This window comes from Bubalus bubalis, chromosome 2, assembly GCF_019923935.1.
Source record: "Bubalus bubalis isolate 160015118507 breed Murrah chromosome 2, NDDB_SH_1, whole genome shotgun sequence".
Lineage (NCBI taxonomy): Eukaryota > Metazoa > Chordata > Mammalia > Artiodactyla > Bovidae > Bubalus > Bubalus bubalis.
Window position 1 is genome coordinate 145848228 of NC_059158.1, and position 18877 is coordinate 145867104.

General features: G+C 37.4%; 1 protein-coding gene across 7 annotated transcripts in view; it reads left to right on the forward strand.

Annotated features, from left to right (window-relative positions):
* The window catches only part of PARD3B (par-3 family cell polarity regulator beta), a 1152086-nt gene that overhangs the window by 907318 nt on the left and 225891 nt on the right, over nt 1-18877 (forward strand). For all 7 annotated transcript variants that reach the window (XM_025261969.3, XM_044924795.2, XM_044924800.2 and 4 more), the window contains one exon: nt 14311-14421. In XM_025261969.3, the coding sequence (XP_025117754.1) occupies nt 14311-14421 (111 nt within the window). The remainder of the gene's footprint in view (nt 1-14310; nt 14422-18877) is intronic.

The following is an 18877-nucleotide window of genomic DNA, read 5'->3' on the forward strand; positions in this document are numbered from 1 at the left end:
GTTTCTTGAGGTGTGCCTGTATTGCTATGAACTTTCCCCTTAGGACTGCTTTTACCGTGTCCCACAGGTTTGGGGTTGTTGTGTTTTCATTTTCATTCGTTTCTATGCAAATTTTGATTTCTTTTTTGATTTCTTCTGTGATGTGTTGGTCATTCAGCAGCGTGTTGTTCAGCCTCCATATGTTGGAATTTTTAATAGTTTTTCTCTTGTAATTGAGATCTAATCGTACTGCATTGTGGTCAGAAAAGATGCTTGGAATGATTTCTATTTTTTTGAATTTACCAATGCTAGCCTTATGGCCCAGGATGTGATCTATCCTGGAGAAGGTTCCATGTGCGCTTGAGAAAAAGGTGAATAGCCTACGTTTTTTAAAGAAACGTTCACCAAAAATCCCACCTCGTATGTTCTGCTTACAGGTTCAAACCTTTCATTTATCTCATCATGTACTTTATAGGTTGATCCCTTTAATTATATGTACACAAAATTTTTAGCATTGATTTATTATTCTGTAAGAATACTGGCAGCCATTTTGAGCTGTGTTAGGAATTTATGGGAATTATTCATCTGTGGCATTGAAGAAAGGAAAAATTAGCCATTGGTACAGCAAAGGGAGGAACGAGAAAATATACTCACATGGCAAAAGAGTAGTTTCACAGTCTAGTGGACAAGCAAATAAGGGCCTGATGCTTTGGACAGACTATAAATCAATTTCTGATTTCTTTGGTCAAACTGTAAATCACTGGGCTAAGCTACTATGAATTTCCAGGTGAAAGCCTATTTTGTGATTGTATGTTACTAATAATAGCTCTTTCTGAATTACAAATGATTAGAAAACCTTGTCAGAAATCACATTGTTCTTGTTGTGTAAAGCATGGATATATTTTCTTTAGTGATGTTAAATTGCTGGAGAATGAGATTATATTCATTCATATAAAGCTGTATTAAAATCCCATGGGAAACCTATTCCTATGGTTTTTTTGTCCAGGTCCCTCTGAACAAAGGGAAACATTATTGATTGATGGCTCTGTAGTGACTGTCACTTGGCCCGATTTCTTTTGGTATAAGGTGTGCTCGGCCTGGAAGATGCCTATAATATCTCCTGTGCACTTCAGTGAATAAACAGCAACTCTTTTTAAAATAATAAATTATTACTCCTCTTTTTATTGTTGGCAACCCCATATTATTTATGAGTTCAAGTTTTAAAAATTGAGAAAAGCTAAGGAAAGGGAGTTTTTAGACATTTTAAGAAAAAGTGCAGACACTTGCAGGCAACACAGGTTTGAAACATTTCAGAGACTTGTGACTTTTCTGGGAGAGTCAGAGTGTGATGTAGAATTTCACTTGAGATATTTAGCATAGATATATTTTTTCCTCCTAGCCTATTTATAGTTGAGAATCAGTTCAGTTTTATGGTCTACTGTTAAGGGACTTAGAGAATAAAGAGGGATGCTAACTTTAAATCTAACATAAAAATACTGATCCCTTGCCTTACAAAGTTAGGGCTCAGATTTTTTAAGTTAATTTTTTTTTTCCAAAAGAACTCTGCTACAGAGAAAGTTACAGACAGAGGTATTGTCATTTGAAAGTCTGTTTAAGGACAGAGTGAACTAATGACAAAGATGGGTTGTGTCAAGAGAACCCAGTAACTCCCTAACATATATCTTTATTTGAAACCTAAGATTAAAGAGGTCAACACTTCTGAAACTCTGAAATTAAAAGCCTAAGTACAAGATAGACATCATGTTTTTTCTAGATGACATCTTGGAGATTAACCACCTCTAATGACACCTTTGGGTTTAAATTTTATTTTAGGATTTAGCCTGGTATTTGAAAATAGAGTGTTTGCATAACATGAAAGAACTAGTCATCATGAGATAGAAACCCAAGGTGACTCAGGGCCCCCGTGGGCCTCAAGAGCCAGGTATTCATTACCTTGACCAGGTGAGTAACTGTCACCTCTTTGGTCTCACTGTGCCTGCAGACATCCAAGGCTGCAACTGGCTTGTAGTCATCACACCTAAATTAGGCTATTTGGGTGATTTGTGCATTCATCGGGAGAGCATCTTCCATGTTGGAGCTTTATGGAGGGATAACATGCTGAGTTATGGGGGACCATGGGGCCCTTCTTCTAGAATAGAGACTATGAAAAATGGCTACAATTGACATAATTCCTGAAATCCTGACCTTTAATTCAGCTCAGCAGCGGTTGTTGAATTTTTGCAATGCATCAGGCATGAAGAATGAGACCATATTTGATGAATCGACTTGTATTCCTTAACATCCACTAGAGGATCTGGCTCAAAGTTGGCACTGAACAAGCATTTGCTGAGTGAATGCTTGATGGCATGTATACATAAATAAGAGAAAAATAGAAGGGCCTAGCCTTAGCCCTAGCCCTTGAGGAGCCCTTGAGAAACCATTTTAAGCAATAGTTAAAACAGTGCCCTACCCCCAGTACCACTGCTCACTTCAGCACAAGCCCTCCACGCCTAGGGATCCCCTCCCTGAATCTACTCTGTACCCTATCTTGGCTAAAGATAAACATGCCCATCCAGGTTAGTTTTGTTTAGTGAAAATGTTATGCACATTAAAAAAAAAAAAACATGAAATATTCATTCTAATGAATTGAGACAACCTAGAAATTAACCCTCAACAATTCCCCCTTTTTGAAAATTGCTTTCTCTGCTACAGAAAAAGGGAAGAAAAAAAGTCCAAAGTTAAGAGAGCTTCTACCTTTTAAGAACAGTTTCAAACTTAGTATCACTTATTAAGAATTGATGTAATAACTCCTTTCTATTATTTAAGGCTCTCTTACGAGCTCCATCGTGCATTAATTATTTTGCTTCTTTTGTATTTGTACAATAAATGCTTGACAAAAAAAAAGTGGCATAATTTAAATTTTTATGGCACAATGAAAAAGTTTCCCACCCCCAGGAAGAAAAAGAAATTCTGTGATGTTCTCATTGTCTTTTCAGTGAAAATTTTATACATTAAAAAGAAGATTGTGAAAAGAAAAAAGGAGTCCTAGTTATACTTCATGTGACACACAGAAGGTTTAGAATATAGAGAACATGAAAAAACAGTACACGAGCTATAGAGGAATAAAGCTGTGTGTTCTTAATTTTAAATTTCAGATAAATATGATTTCAGCTTTGATCCTACATGGACTAAGTCTTTTGTCACTCCACTAATTAATTCAGTATGCTAGAGAAAAGATGCTAATTTGAGCATCAAAGAAGTGATAATTTTTTTTAAAATCAGATTTATAAAGATAAGTTTCACTCCCATTAAACTGGGTATGGAGCTCAGTTTTATTTTATTTTATTCTTGTTTAGTGCAGATGAAATTTGACTTGTTTCTCTTAACTTCTGAAGATGGAGCAGTAACACCCTGGATTTCCTTTAAAATGGTCCTTTGCATAGTCACTGTGCCAGGAGAAAAAAAAAACAAAACACCCGTATCAAACCAACCAAACAAAAAAATCCCACAGTCATTTCTTAATACTCTTGTCCTTTTGTTCTTTCCATGTAATGAGTTAGGCACCATCATCAGTTCTTTTCTGATAATGGACTTTATACAGAGTACATGGATGTGAATTTGTGACATTGAATAAGTTGTACTTGACATTTTATTAGTGACTCTAAATGAGACCTCCCATTTCCACGGAGCTTTTAGTTAGCCCTCCCTGCATTTCTTTTCATGGATGTGAGTCAGTGTTTCCCTTCCCAGGCAGTTTGCCGAAATTACCCACACCTGCCAGTGAATGGACCTCAGAGATATTTCCTGTGGAGGGAGATTTCCTTCTGCAGGATGAGTCCGTGGTCAGTCTGGAGTGAGCCCCAACAGGTTGACCTCAGGAAGGCCACAGGAGCTGGGAAACCGCCCGTAGTTGGTAGAAATTAGGACATGAGATATGATGTGGTCTCAGAACACTTTCTTTGCCTAGATTTTGAGTTTCTGGGACAAAGGAGAGAGAGAAAAGGAAGGAAGGGGGAGAAAGAGGACACCATGGGCACCCAGATGAAAAAGCGTTATCTGGCTGTTGGCCGAAGTCTGAATTCTAGCCGTGTGGTCTCTTTGGATCCATATTAGGGTTTTATGCAGACAATCAGTTGCACTCAAGCAGCCTTCAGAGACATTTAAAGATCCACTTAAAAGTAATAAAAATAAAAAGGAAGAAGCCACATATTCTGCTGCTTTGAAATAAGTAAACATTTAATAAAAGAAAAGCCTTTCTAACTATTAAGAAAACATAAAAATGCAAAAAGATCTATTTCTTTAATGCTCCTGTTAAATATAGTTCCCAGAAATCAGAAGCATTTAAGTCTGAATCACTAAGGCTCTTGCCTGCAATGTCTTAAAGCCCGTGAGCGCGTATGAAAGCAATTAATCAAAGTTCAGTGTGCTCCTGAAGAGTGTTTCGTCTTCTGGAAAGCAGAGGAATGGAATAACTTAAAACCCAGTGTGGTCATGACAGTTAATAAGCTTTTTATAGTCCCCGTGTGGATCTGAAAATCATACCTTATTAGTATCTTTATCTTTCTTCCTCACTCATTTATGCTTATTTTCAGTTAACTTTAATTTCTGGCCCCTTTTTCATATTTTTTTTCCTTTTTTGCTAACCAAGCACTGCTTTAATAATCTCAGTTTTCAGTTGCTACAAAAGGGTTCTGCAAAAGTTAACTGTCCAATGGCTCACCAACTCCTTCACTGGTTCTCACAAGTCTTGTCTCCTAGAGGCCTTTGTCCCTGGTTTGTGTGTTTATTTCTAGGAAGACAGGTTATTGGTGATACGCATTTTGCTTTGCTTTCTGGACCCTCTAGAATTATTCTGAATGTAGTTGGTGTTTCCAAACCCATTGTGTTTCCTTAGCTCCTCAATCTGGGAAAGCAAATTATCAATAGTTCAAAGATTCCCAGCTGCTGAATTGAGCCAGAGAACTGCTGAAGACTCTACCAGATGTTTCATCCACTTAGACAGAAATCCTAGAATATTCCAGGACCTCCCTGCTTTTCAATCCTAAAAACAAACATCAACACATCTGAGGTCTGAAGATTCCTCACTTAGGAATGAAGGGTCGTCATGGCCACCCATTTAGGAATCACATCCTGGGAATGAGCAAAGTAGCTGTTTTAAGGGGGAGGAGGGATGGAAAAGTTGATTTCAAAGGAAGTAGTAGATATATCAGTGGAGTTACACCTGTTTGTTGTTTTCATATAGCTTGTGTTCATCTTGAAAATATGTAAATGCCCTCAAAATAAATGTCTAAACAATATTAAAATTTTACTTGGAAATCTTTTTTTTTTTTAGTTTTGACTCCTTGATTCAGTTAGTGTTAACAAGAAAAATTTTTTAGCCTGAGTTTTCCTTCAGTTACTGAATCATCAAACCACTCAGTTTCTGCTTGTGAATACCTCCTATAAAGCAAGTCCCTAACTCCTTTTGTGAACTACAGGGTGGACCTACAGAGTTTAAAGTACAGCCCTCTGCTGGGGAAAGCATAGGGAGTTTTAGAGCATTCCACCTCCCTCCTGAAAAATCACAGGCATTAACCATGGCAATAATACATACTGTGGAACGCTAAAATAAAATGAGAATATCTTTTTCTTTCTCCACTAAGACTGGTTTACAGTAAACACATATCTGTACTTTCTTCTATCAACATTAACATAAAAGTAGGCAATGGCCTTAGGTACCCCACAAAAGAGGGAGAAAGCTCTCTATTTGGTCAATTTTCATTGTATTTTTATCAAATTCACTAATTCTTAGGTACGATGGGAACCATCTAAGGTAAACAAGTAAAGACATTTGTGACATACATTTTAGAAGCAATAGTTGAAGTACACAGAAATCATATGAGATTGCAATCCATGGAAGTTAATTTCGTAAGCATATGCATATGCTAATTCAGAACCCAATTTGGAATATATCAGACAACAGAAACCTTTTATGGGTGAATTTCAGAATAAACTATAGAGACATAGTCAAAGGTCTGTGAACTTCTCTGCCCCCTTATTTTGCTTAAGCTCTTTCAAGCTTTATAATTTACACCATGATAAGGCAATATCATGTGTAATTTAAAAGTAAACTAGTTATAGGGAGAATGAACCATTATCTGAGTCCAGAAAATACTACGGCTGTGAGGTTTGTGCATTTTCATATCTGACTCCATTCCGTAGATTTTTAATATTATTGATAACTGGGTCTTATAGCCTTTTCCAAATGTATCAATGATAGCCAAAGGTATTTCTTAATTGTAGGAGAAATACATTAGGTTTCAAATTTTCACCTCTCCTTGAATTCATAGCTCACCACTAATTTGGAATAAGAGTGTCTGAACTTTTCCCTTGCCTGACTTTTTAGTTCTCCTAAGCCATCACGCAGGATTGTTTTCATATAGTCTGTGCCAAGAGAAAGAAGAGTGGTCGCTAATACCTACATAAATTGCCCAATGGGATCAAGGAAGAAAATCGTAGACCCATACGACTTAGCAGAATGAAAAAGTGAATGAAATATGAGACTGGGGGTAGAAAAAGTCAGAGATAGAGCTATAAATTTGTGAATTTGGATTATTAGGGTGCGTAGGAATCTGGGGAGGATTTGAAAGTCATCTTTATCTAGAAGCTCAAGGAAAGAAATAGAAACAAGAAAATATTTGCTGAGAAATTAGGGAACCAATACTAAGAATTAGGTTACAATCTTTCCAGTATGGAAACCAATAGGATACTGGAACCTTATTTAATTAGTTGGATGGAGGAGTTAGAGATCTACCTAACAACTCACCTTATTAATGGTTGAATGCCATGTTCCTAACCCATATGATATGTAATGGCTACACAGTAAATGTCTGAATGATTGAATGAACCATTATTAAATTCTACTTCCCCAGATAGTTATTTAGGACTTCCCTACTTAGCACATGCTTGCGTATTCAGTTGCTTCAGTCATGTTTGATCTTTGTGACCCTATGGACTGTAGCCCGCCAGGTTCCTCTGTCCATGGGATTCTCCAGGCAAGAATACTGTAGTGGGTTGCCATGCCCTCCTCCAGGGGATCTTCCCAACCCAAGGATCGAACCCACGTCTCCTGCCTTGCAGGCTGGTTCTTTACCACTGAGTCACCAGGGAAACCCCTTCCCTACATAAGCCAAATAGGAATACAGGTGAGGTCTGTTTCAGTATTTTTCTACAACCATGAGGTTCTTTTCCACCTTGGGTATTCTATTTCCTTTGATTTATTAATTTATACCAAGAAATCTCATTTTATGGATAGGAGTCATTTTTCTTATATGTGTTGCATCGCATTAACTGATAAATTACCCAGAAACACCTCCACTTCCCTTTTATCAGTTCTATGAAGTTTTATCTCCTAGCTGCTACTTTTTCTGAGTTTCTTGCCATTATCAAGAACTTTGTTCTCCTGTACCAAAATCCATAGCAACATTAATCAGGAGAGGAAAATGGTGGAGACAACGCCAGTGTCCATTGACAGATAATGGATAAACAAATACAGTACTCTACATACAATGGAATATTTTTCAGCCTTTTAAAAAAGAAGGAAATTCTGATACATGTTACAAAATCGATGAACCTTGAAGACATACTGTTAAGTGAAATAATCCAGAAACCAAGGGACAAGTATTGTTTGATTACATTTATATAAAGTACCAAGAACAAATTCATAGAGGCAGAAAGTAGAATAGTGGTTACTAAGGGCTAGGGGAGGGAGAAATGGGGAGTTACTGTTGAATAGGTACAAAATGTCAATTTGGGATGATGAAAATGTTCTGGAGAGAGATGGTGGTTAATGGTTGCACAACAATGTGGATGTACTTAATGCCACTGACCGGTTACTTAAAAAATGATTCAACTAGTAGATTTTATGTTAAGTATATTTTGTCATGCTAAAAAAAAAATGGCAGTATTCTCTTCTCTCTTTCATCTATTAATACTCTCTGGCGTTTCTTCTTATCAGCCAACAAAAGTCTTCGGAGATGAGCCAAATTGAAAACCTCCATCTTCAACATTTCATTCTATTTCCAGAAACCACCCTACCAGCCAAACCCCTTCAAATGGTTGTACACACAGAGACACACACTTTTGTACTTACCTGCCATTCACTGTTAAGATCACTCCCACCTGGTTTCTGCTCACGTCACACCCTTGAACCTTGCCAGGGTGATGACTGGCTTCAGATTGCCAAATCTAATGAACCTTTTCAAGTCATCAGCTCACTGGACTTCTCAACAGTATTCCCATCTGTTGACCATGTCCTCCTCCTCCCAGCCCTCTTCTCTCAGATGTCTTACACCACATCTTCCTAACTTTCTTCCTGTCTCTCTCACTGTGCTTGTTCTGTCCGCTTTGTATACCATCCAGCTTTTAAGTGTTGAAGTGCCCATAGCTCAGTCCTTGTCCTCAGCTTTTTCATCTGGATTTCCCAAAGGCACTAAAATAACTGTGCTTAGAAGTGAACTTCTGATTGTCTCTCCATTGGCCCATCATTTCCAAATCACTGTCTTCTCTTCTCAGCAGCCTCCAGTCATCCAAGCCACCATCATCTTTCACCCACACTCCTACAGCCATTCTCAGGCAGCTTTCCTGCTTTTATGTGGTACATTGTTACTTCAGCAACCAGCATGATTTTTTTAAATGTGCATAACTTTGTAGCACTTCTCCTTAAAATGATTTGATTAGTCCTTTGTTGCTCCTCTACCAATTCTTTAAATCAACCAATTTCCTTACTAGCGTCTCTGTTCTTTGAATCACTAAAAAAATGACCTACTGTCATTCCTATAATAAACTCTAAGCATCTCTCAGACCTGCACTCCAAGGACCTTGCCTTTCTTTCCATCCGAATCTTACACAAAGATCCTTTCTGTTCTCCTTGCTTTGGAGACTGGCCTTCTTTCACTGCTTGAAATGCACCAGGCATCATGCTCCTCATGTCCTCTGCATGTCCCCTTCCTTCATCCACAGGCTTATCTCCTATCTCTACTTGTCTGGAATCTGTCCCCCTTATTGTTATGGTTTTAATGTCATTTCTTTATTAAAGACCTCCCCAAACAGTCTCTTTCCTGTTACTCTCTCTCCTAACTCCCTGCATAGCACTTTTCACAACTTATATATTGATACTTGTTTGGTGACTGTCTCCTCTATCAGAATGTAAATTTTATGAGGGCAGTGTCTGGTTTTGTATCCCAATAAAATATCAACCTACATCCAGTACTTATGACAATGTCTGACACAAAAGAGATATCTAAGAAATATTTTTTAAAACAAATGCATGAATGAAAGAAGAAGAAAGCAAGCAAGCTAGTCTTCCATGAAGCTGATTCATATAACTGCTCTGTAAAAATAAACAGGAACAGGTGTTTGAAGAAAACTTATAATTCATGAAAATCTAAATTTACATAAAGAGTATGTTGAAAGGTGATTTTTCCACTTTACGAAAAGATCCATCATAAGATTCTTTAAACAGGCTTTCCAGGTACATGGAAAGTACGATTTCATTGATTAAAACCATATGTTTGCACAGAATTCTTCAGGAAAATATCTTTTATATAAAGCAAGGTTGACCTATAAGCAATTTCCTTAAGGCACCTAGCCCAGAATGACCAACTCTCAAATTTCCTAGGTAATAGATAATGGAGGCCTGGAATGCAGTGGATATTTGAAACCTTAGAATGCAAAGCAGTAATTTCAACCATTTAAGGTCTGCATGACTTTTCTCACAAAAATAGCTAATGGAGAGATGAATCAATGTATTTGAATCTCCCCAACTCTTCTCTCTTTATGTCAGTGAAAGTAAGAATGGATATGAAATGACCCCCAAAAGAGGCTGCATGAAAGGAGAACAAGGACCTGTAAAATTCACTAAATTGAGGCTTTTCTCCCAACTCCCACCACCACCACTGATAATTAAGTTGTCTGACTGCTATACTGGAAAGAAGAATTCAGTGTGTTAATAAATAAAAGGCAGTTAACTTCTCTGAGTCTCAATTTCCTCATCTTAACAATGGGGAGCCCTTTTGAAGATTATTGTCTTAGAATTCTGTTCTTGAACCTACCCAGACTTTACAAAATAAGATAATTGGTAACTGTTCTCTCTGTCTAATGAAATAAATTTCACAGCTTTCTGCTCTTCTTACTAGAAACTTTAATAAATGATCATGAACTTTAAATCAAAACATTTATAATATTTATAGAATTGGTTGAGTTGAATATTATTGATGGTTCTTGCTTAGAAGAAAATGCTTGGCAGAATTTACTTACAACTAACTTGGTCACTCCAACAGTAAAGAATCTGCCTGCAATGCAGGAAACCCAAGTTTCATCCATGGGTTGGGAAGATCCACTGGAGAAGGGAATGGCTACCCATTCCAGTAATGGCTACCTTACTTGGAAAATTACATGGACACAGAAGCCTAGTGGGATACCTACAGTCTGTGGGGTCACAGAGTTGGACACGATTGAGTAATTAACACTTTCACTTTTTCTTTTTTTGGGGGGGGAGCTATATTTATTTTTATTATTTTTTTAAATTTTATTTTATTTTTAAACTTTACATAATTGTATTAGTTTTGCCAAATATCAAAATGAATCCGCCACAGGTCTACATGTTCCCCATCCTGAACCTTTTCTTTTTCAAACGTATCTCACTCTAATGGAAACATAATAAGCTGTTCTCAAACTGCAGTACAAGTGAATACTTCAGCCACAGGAAGGAAAAAACAATATACTGGTTGTGATACTAAAAGTCAACTAGGGTATAAGTTCATTTTACCCTTCAAAAATGACACTACTTTCATCTCATAAAATCTTAAAACCTCAAAATTTAGAAGAAAATATTTGAGATGTAGCAGAAAAGCAAGCCTAAAATCTATAGAGGTCTTGGCAGTCTTGGCCTTCATCAACTTCCTGAGGCATTGTTTTACCCTCACTCCCCACAATTCTGATTTTTTTTTTTTTTTTGCTTCAGTATTACTTTATTTGGTGACATTTTGAGGGAAAACTATTTTACTAAGTGATGTACTAAAGTATTAACTTGTCACATAAAGGAATTTAGAGTAATAATGTTGATCCCTAAGACTCTTCTTCATGGATCCAAAAAGCCAAAGAATGTATTCATGGAAACACATTATTTAGATATTCCTGCTTTGTAGGTTAAAGAGAGATCATGAATATATTAACAAATCTGAATGATCTGAAAGTTAATGTTCTTATATTTTGTCTATTTTTTCTGTCTTCTCTATTTACTCCTATGAATGGGATCAGGTCATTTCTTCAGTGAGAAAGAGGAATAGATTCAGAAAAGGATGCAAGAAAGAGGAAGAAGAAAAAAAAAATAAGGCCGGGAATGATGGAATTAAAACTGATGGTCAGCCAACCCAAGTGCTCAGACTAGACTGGGTATAGCAAAAGCACTGCAGTAGGAGCAGACACAGAGAGATGGCAGTGGGGAGACAGGAAACTCATGAAAGAGAATTTGCTAATTGAAATTATAATGAAAAAATATACAGAGGAGTCAAAGCTGGAAGAGGCTTCTGCAGAAAGCAGGGTGCAGTCCGTTCTTGAATGACACCATGACTGTGAATGTTAGCAGTGCCACCTTCCACTGTTAGAGCTGCCACTTGACCAACCACCTCTGCTTCGGTTTGAAACACAATCCAGAAAGAGACAAATGTTAGGCCACTTCTATGAAATTCTGAAGGAAATGAGTTTCTTGCAAGTTTATGATTTAGGTCCTCCTGGGAGGAGATTCTGACTCTCTGTGGATGTGTTGAAAGGCTGGGGCACAGGGATGGGAGTGGGGGAGGGGCAGTCAGCCGAGCATGTGTGTAATTTGACAAGTGTCCTCAGGTTATATAGCTGGAAGGATGGATGGATACATAGATACATAGATAGGATGAGTAAGCTAAAGATATGAATGCTTACTCACAGAGTTAAACTTTGTAGCTAGGTAGTAAGAAACAAGGGACAACTGGGATTCCCTTAGATTTAAGACGAGTCTTTACCTTAACTGAAGTCTGTGCATAATAGACGGAGAAGGCAATGGCACCCCACTCCAGTACTTTTGCCTAATCCCATGGACGAAGGAGCCTGGTAGGCTGCAGTCTATGGGGTCGCTAGAGTCGGACACGACTAAGCGACTTCACTTTCACTTTTCACTTTCATGCATTGGAGAAGGAAATGGCAACCCACTCCAGTGTTCTTGCCTGGAGGATCCCAGGGACGGGGAAGGCTGGTGGGCTGCCATTTATGGGGTCTCACAGAGTCGGACACGACTGAAGTGACTTAGCCGTAGTGCATAATAGAATGACTTTTATCCTGGTTCTCAGCAGAGTATCAGGTCATTTTCATTTTTCATGTGTGTTAATACCAAGGCTATGGGAGACTGCTTCCAAAGAAAATATCTATTAGGAAAAATGCCTGTCTTTTAAGAATATAAAAGACCAATAATTAATTGTAGCTGTTTTTTTAAATTTAAAATTGGCAGTTTCATTTTCCAAAAAATGCTAAGGAAACACCAATTATTTTATCATAATTGCAGGGAACTCTAGTGTATTCTTGTTTGGAGTGCAAATTAGTACAGCCACTATTGAAAACAATGAATGGTTCCTCAAGAAATTAAAACTAGAACTATCATATAATTCAGCAATCTCACATTTAGATATATATCCAAAAGAATTGAAATTAGGATCTCTCAGAGATATCTGTACTCCTAAATTTGTTGCAGCATTATTCATGATAGGCAAGATACAGAAACAATCTAAGTGTTCATCAACAGATGAATGGACAAAGAAGATAGGCTTGATACACACACACATACACACACACATACACACACACATACACACATATATGGTTGTATGTATTTATACACACACACAATGGAATATTATTTAGTCATGAGAAAGAAGGAAATCCTACCATTTGTGACAACTTGGATGAATCTTGAGGGCACTATACTAAGTGAAATAAGTCAGAGAAAGAAAGACATCATAGCTATATGATGTCACTTATATGGGGAATCTAAAAAAATCAAACTCAGAGAAATAAGTAAAATAGTGGTTATCAGGGATTGGGAGATGAATAAATGTTGGCCAAAGGGTACAGACTTCCCGGTGTAAGATTAGCAAGTTTGGGGATCTAATGTACAGCATGGTGATTATAGCTGATAGTAGTGTATCAGGCAGTTAAAAGTTGCTGAGAGAGCAGATCTTAAATGTTCTCACAACAAAAAAGAAATGCTAACTATGTGACAGGATATGCTGCTGCTGCTGCTAAGTCGATTCAGTAGTGTCTGACTCTGTGCGACCCCATAGACGGCAGCCCACCAGGCTCCCCCGTCCCTGGGATTCTCCAGGCAAGAACACTGGAGTGGGTTGCCATTTCCTTCTCCAATGCATGAAAGTGAAAAAATAAAGTGAAGTCGCTCAGTCGTGTCCGACTCTTAGTGACCCCATGGACTGCAGCCTACCAGGCTAGGGTGTAGCTAATATTTTGGCTGTAATTCTTTTTAAATTAATATATATCAAATCAATACATTGTAAACTTACACAATGGTATGTGTCAATTATCTCATTAAAGTTGGGGCAGAAAGTAAAATTACCACTGGCCAGTTAACTACACATATGCCCAGCACCAAGAAGTATTCAGAGCACACTGACTCAGGGCTGAATTGGGAATCATGTGGCTACATGGAGAGTGAGTGTAGCCTGAAGATATATGTTCGGTATAGGAGGTGGGCCACATGCTAATCCCAGCCCTGCCTTGAACTTGGGTTTGCTTAAGGAACAAGGCCTCTCTGCGGTTTTGGTTCTTCATTTGTAAGGTCAGAACACTGAACTATGTGTTTGGTAAAGTCGTTTACCAGCACCATCACTACATAACCTCATGAGTTTAATCTTCAATGCCAATGCCACCTGGAAGTCTGGAGGCCTCTTTAAGAGATTGATTGGGTTTTAGCTATATATTAATGACAACTTTTCAATTCTTTTAATCACCACTGAATTAATTGTTTGAAATTTTTAGTCTTTAATCACATGATTTTGCACAGACTGTACAATCAATAGCCAAGTAGAAAGAAAGAAGGAAAGAAGGAAGAGAGAAGTGGGAGGGGACTTCAGTAACTGTATTATTTTTCTGCTCTAAGTATCTTATTTTTACTTCCATTGTATGTGAAATGACTTTTTATTGCTTAGAGTAAAGAATTGTACTTTAATGAGTTCATCTCATAAATATCTACAACTTACCACAAAAAGAACATGCTTATCATTAATAATCATCTTCTGCATGTTTCATTAGATTTGGAAAGAAGAAAGATGATAAGGGTGGAAAGGCAGAGCAAAAAGGTCCTCTGAAACAGGGTGGCCTGAGAGAAGAGGAACTGGAAAAAATGAAAGAAGAACGTGAGAGGTGAGTAGAAATGCTAAGCCTCTTGTTTTATTTTTGTGCATGGTCTATGTTTAATTTGGTTACTGTATCAGTCAACTGGAGAAATCTTATTTTAAAATGCATAAGGGTTGACTGATGCAAAGGAGAGATACCCAATATAAATGGAATCTGCCTTTCTGGGGAATTTTTATTATATTTTGAGAAGAAATTGACTTCATGTTTTTATTTTATCAGTACTTATAATTCCAAAATGTGCTACCCCTAGTTTTGACTCTATAAATGCATATGTTCCCTATGGTTTAAACAAGGAGGTTTTTGATTTTTGGGGTTTTTTTTAAGTCATTTGAATATTGATGTTTAGAGCTATCAAATTTCCATAGTCTGTTCCTAATTTTTGTCAAGCTGTTGTATGCCTTCTTAATTTTAGTCTGTTAAACCCATTTGGGTGCTATAATTTGAAAAGTACATGCCCTTCATTTTTAAAAAGCCAGTGTCTTTTATTATGCCATCAGCAAGTTACAAAGTATGTTGCCCATCTGTGAAAGGGTCGGTTTCATCTACTGAAAAAATGACAGTTTGCAAGGGCTGAATTCTCCTTTTTAAGGAGCTTAATGTTCCATTTAGACAAGAAGTCCTTCACATATCTTTGATGTTAACTCTGGCACTTACCCGAAGTAGATGTATAAATGTCTGACTTTGAAATATGTAATTGAATATTCATACTTCTCCTGAAAATTCTTTGCGTTTACAACTAGATGAAGCTTGGAGAAAGACTGAGATTATTTTATAACTAAGTATTTGATACTGACTTGATCATGCCTGACGTCAGATTTGTGCAACTTTTTTCCTTGCCTATTAGTAATAATAGTTGTTGCAGGTTTTAAAAAGTCAGTACTTGTACTTATTTTAATTTTCTAGCATGTGTACTAAGAAAATCATACTTCTTATTCATTGTGTTTTCTAGTGCAGAGCATGCTAAGAGTACCAACTGTTAACCTTTGACCCCTATCTTGTGGTCTATTCCCATTGAGAAGGCTCACTTTATCAATAGCAAGAAAAAAATGCTATTTAGCCCTTTCTCATTTTTGAGAGGTTGATAAGCTCAGTTTCAGGGTCAGTGGAGCAGATAAAAGGAAATCAAGTGCTTTCCATTGTTGTTGACTATTCACATGTCAGAGTTGCCCCAAAGAGAAGAAACATGAATTTTCCATCATAATCCAAGATTCAGTAATCCTATAATGTAAAATGTAATTCAGGCTAAGATTTTAATGCATTTATTGGCAAAGACATCTGTGTGGTGAGTCCCTATCGTAGATCTTTGCTGCTCCCCTGATTTCACTTACTGAAGCACCACATTCTTGCCTCATCTTCAGGAAACTAAGCTATTTTCTAGAATGCAGACTTTACATTTCTTGCAGCTCAGTGCTGGCTTGGGGTTCAAGAGGGGTGTTCCTCTTAGTAGCTAGGGAATCCTGTGCCAGATAGAAAATTGATAACTCATAAAATAAGGTGAGTTGTCTTTAAGCAAAAGTTCATTTCCTTTCTGGTTTTGCCTTTAGGAAACAGGTGCCTGAGGGAGTTTTGTTCTTAAAAGTGGGACCGTAAATTCACCTCAGCTGGTTATATAGGTTTCAGGTCCAATTTTCTTAAAATATGTCTGGTCAAAATATTTAAAGAGCTATACTATTAGCCCCCACTTAGTCCACTTCCCGCACATGAACACATAAAACACATCTGATATGGGTTTCCTAGAGACAACATTGTCTCAATCATTTATGAGGGGAAGAAGTAGGAGAAGTTGATTTTTTGGTTGGGTGCTATAGAATTGATGACCAAGAACATTTCAACAGCTCAGGGGCTGAAGACCATAAAGGGCAAAGGTGAAGGCTGAACGTTTGGCTTCACTCTCAGCCCTGGAGTCCCATTTCTTGGCTCTCTATCATCCATAGGAAACCAATTCACAACTCCTAAGGAACTCAGCAAATGTATCACTCATCATGGCCTGGCCACAGGAAAAATATACAATAAAATAGGAAATAGTGTATACAAATTCACAAAGTTGAGTTTTTCCTTATACATTTGAAATCTATTATGTAAAGAAGATTTAAGCCATCCAATTGCTTACTTGCTTTATCCTAGCTGTCATAGATATAATAGCTCTTCACTAACATATCTCTTTTTCAAAGAGTTTAAAGCACTTAAGTAAAATATATACTGTACATTGCTTAAACCAGCCTGCACCAATTTGTGAAAGACAATTACTAAGCTTTCAAGAATTACTCGAACTTCTTATTAAACCATTGGTAGCTTGAAATTGTTCATGGTGGAAGTGTTTACACCACAGAAATTGGCAAATGATGGTAAATTGGGTTTGTTTTCTCAAAGAGTCAGTTTGCTAACACACCCTTGAGGGTATATACCAATTCTATTTAGTGTATAGCGGGAAGAAATTATCAAAAATAGAGGGGGAAAAAAAAACACTCATCCAAATCAAAACACATGACTTCTTATAGATAGCTATGTTTCTCAGATTGGCCCATGGGACACCTGAATCAGAATGAATCACTTGGGGAGCTTGTGGAAGAAAATGAGAATTTCTGACACACCAGATTTACAGAATCAGAATCTTGCGAGTTAGAGGTCAGGAATCTAGGTTTAATACTTATGCTCAATGCGATTCTTTAGCAGTCTGAGAAACACTGAGTTTGGGGGACAGGATTTAGCTGGAACATTAGATTAAGCTCTTCTCATTCTATAATAATATACAGATTTTTTTTTCTCAAGAGGATTGAATAACTCAGTCTAAAAATGTTGCCGTCTTTCTTGCATGCCCTCTCTGAGGCATCCTACCTTACTTGCATGCTTTATGCAAACAAAAGAGCAACACTTGCCAGTGCTCATTCACCTGAGAGAATATGAATCACTTTCCCCACCCATACCATCATGCACACAAAACTTACAAAGACAAAAAAAAAAAAAAAAAACTTACAAAGACAATAAGTTTATTAAGACATTTTTGGAAACATAAAAAGTGTAAAGAAGATTATTAAAATCAAGCAAAATTCTATCATAATTCCATAACCACTGTTAATAACTTTATGATCTTTTTACTATATATTTTTTATTTGAAAACTTGGTATTCATACCATATATATTTTACTTTTTTCACAGAGTTCCTATTATGTTGAGCATTTCCCAATGTCATTAATGTTTTGAAATTATGTCATTTTGATGACTGCCTAATATCCTGTGAGATCAATATATTAAAATATATTTATCCTCTTTTATCTTGAAATGTACAGACTGTTTCCATTTTTTCACTGTTCATACCTTGGTGAGCATCCAGGTACAAAGTCCTCATAGATTACGTCTTAAATCATATAATTTGAAGGTTCAATTTCCTTGTAACTATTTGAACCAAGGGTTAATCTAATCAACTCTAAACTTTAGAGTTATATCATCCTTCTCCATTCTTCTCACTATTTTTCTAATGATTTCCATATCTTGTTTTAATTTGCCTGTGTATCTAGCTCCTAATATGGAACTGTGTTGGTGATATATATGAATATCAACTATAAGTGAAAGTGAAGTCGCTTAGTAGTGTCCGACTCTTTGTGACCCCATGGATTGTAGCCTGCCAGGCTCCTCCATCCATGGGATTTTCCAGGCAAGAATAGAGTGGGTTGCCATTTCCTTCTGCAGGGGATCTTCCCAACCCAGGGATCGAACATGGGTCTCCTGCATTGCAGGCAGACTCTTTACTGTCTGAGCCACAAGGGAAACTCAGTTGTAGCTATCAAAAGGTCAAAAACCTACAACTGGTGGATTGAGTTATTAAAGAGTCTAGAACAGTGATTCTCAGTTCTTTGGAGGAGGGGTATGAAGGATGGAAATTTGCTTCCCAAGGAATGTTTGGCTGTATCTTGAGACATTGTTGATTGCCAAAGCTTTGGAGGGGGGTGTGGGGAGTGAGTTGCTACTGCCATGTACTGAGTAGAAGCCCAGAATATGGCTACATATCGTACAACCGTAAGACAGTTCCCATCCTCAAATGATTAGTTATCTAACTCAAACTGTTGATGGTATGGAGGCTGAAAACCCCTGTTTGTACTGCAGAAAGAGTAATGATACTCTCCTGGACATTAGTATTGCATTGTCTCACAATCTGTGGCTAATACAGAGAGATATACACTAGATCATGTAAGCCTAGAGGATTATTAGCTATTTGAGAAACTACACCCAAAGATTGCTAATGAATATTCCAACAATATCGGAGAAGGCAATGGCACCCCACTCCAGTACTCTTGCCTGGAAAATCCCATGGACAGAGGAGCCTGGTAGGATGTAGTCCGTGGGGTTGCAAAGAGACATGACTGAGGGACTTCACTTTCACTTTTCACTTTCATGCACTGGAGAAGGAAATCCACTCCAGTTTTCTTGGCTGGAGAATCCCAAGGACGGCAGAGCCTGGTGGGCT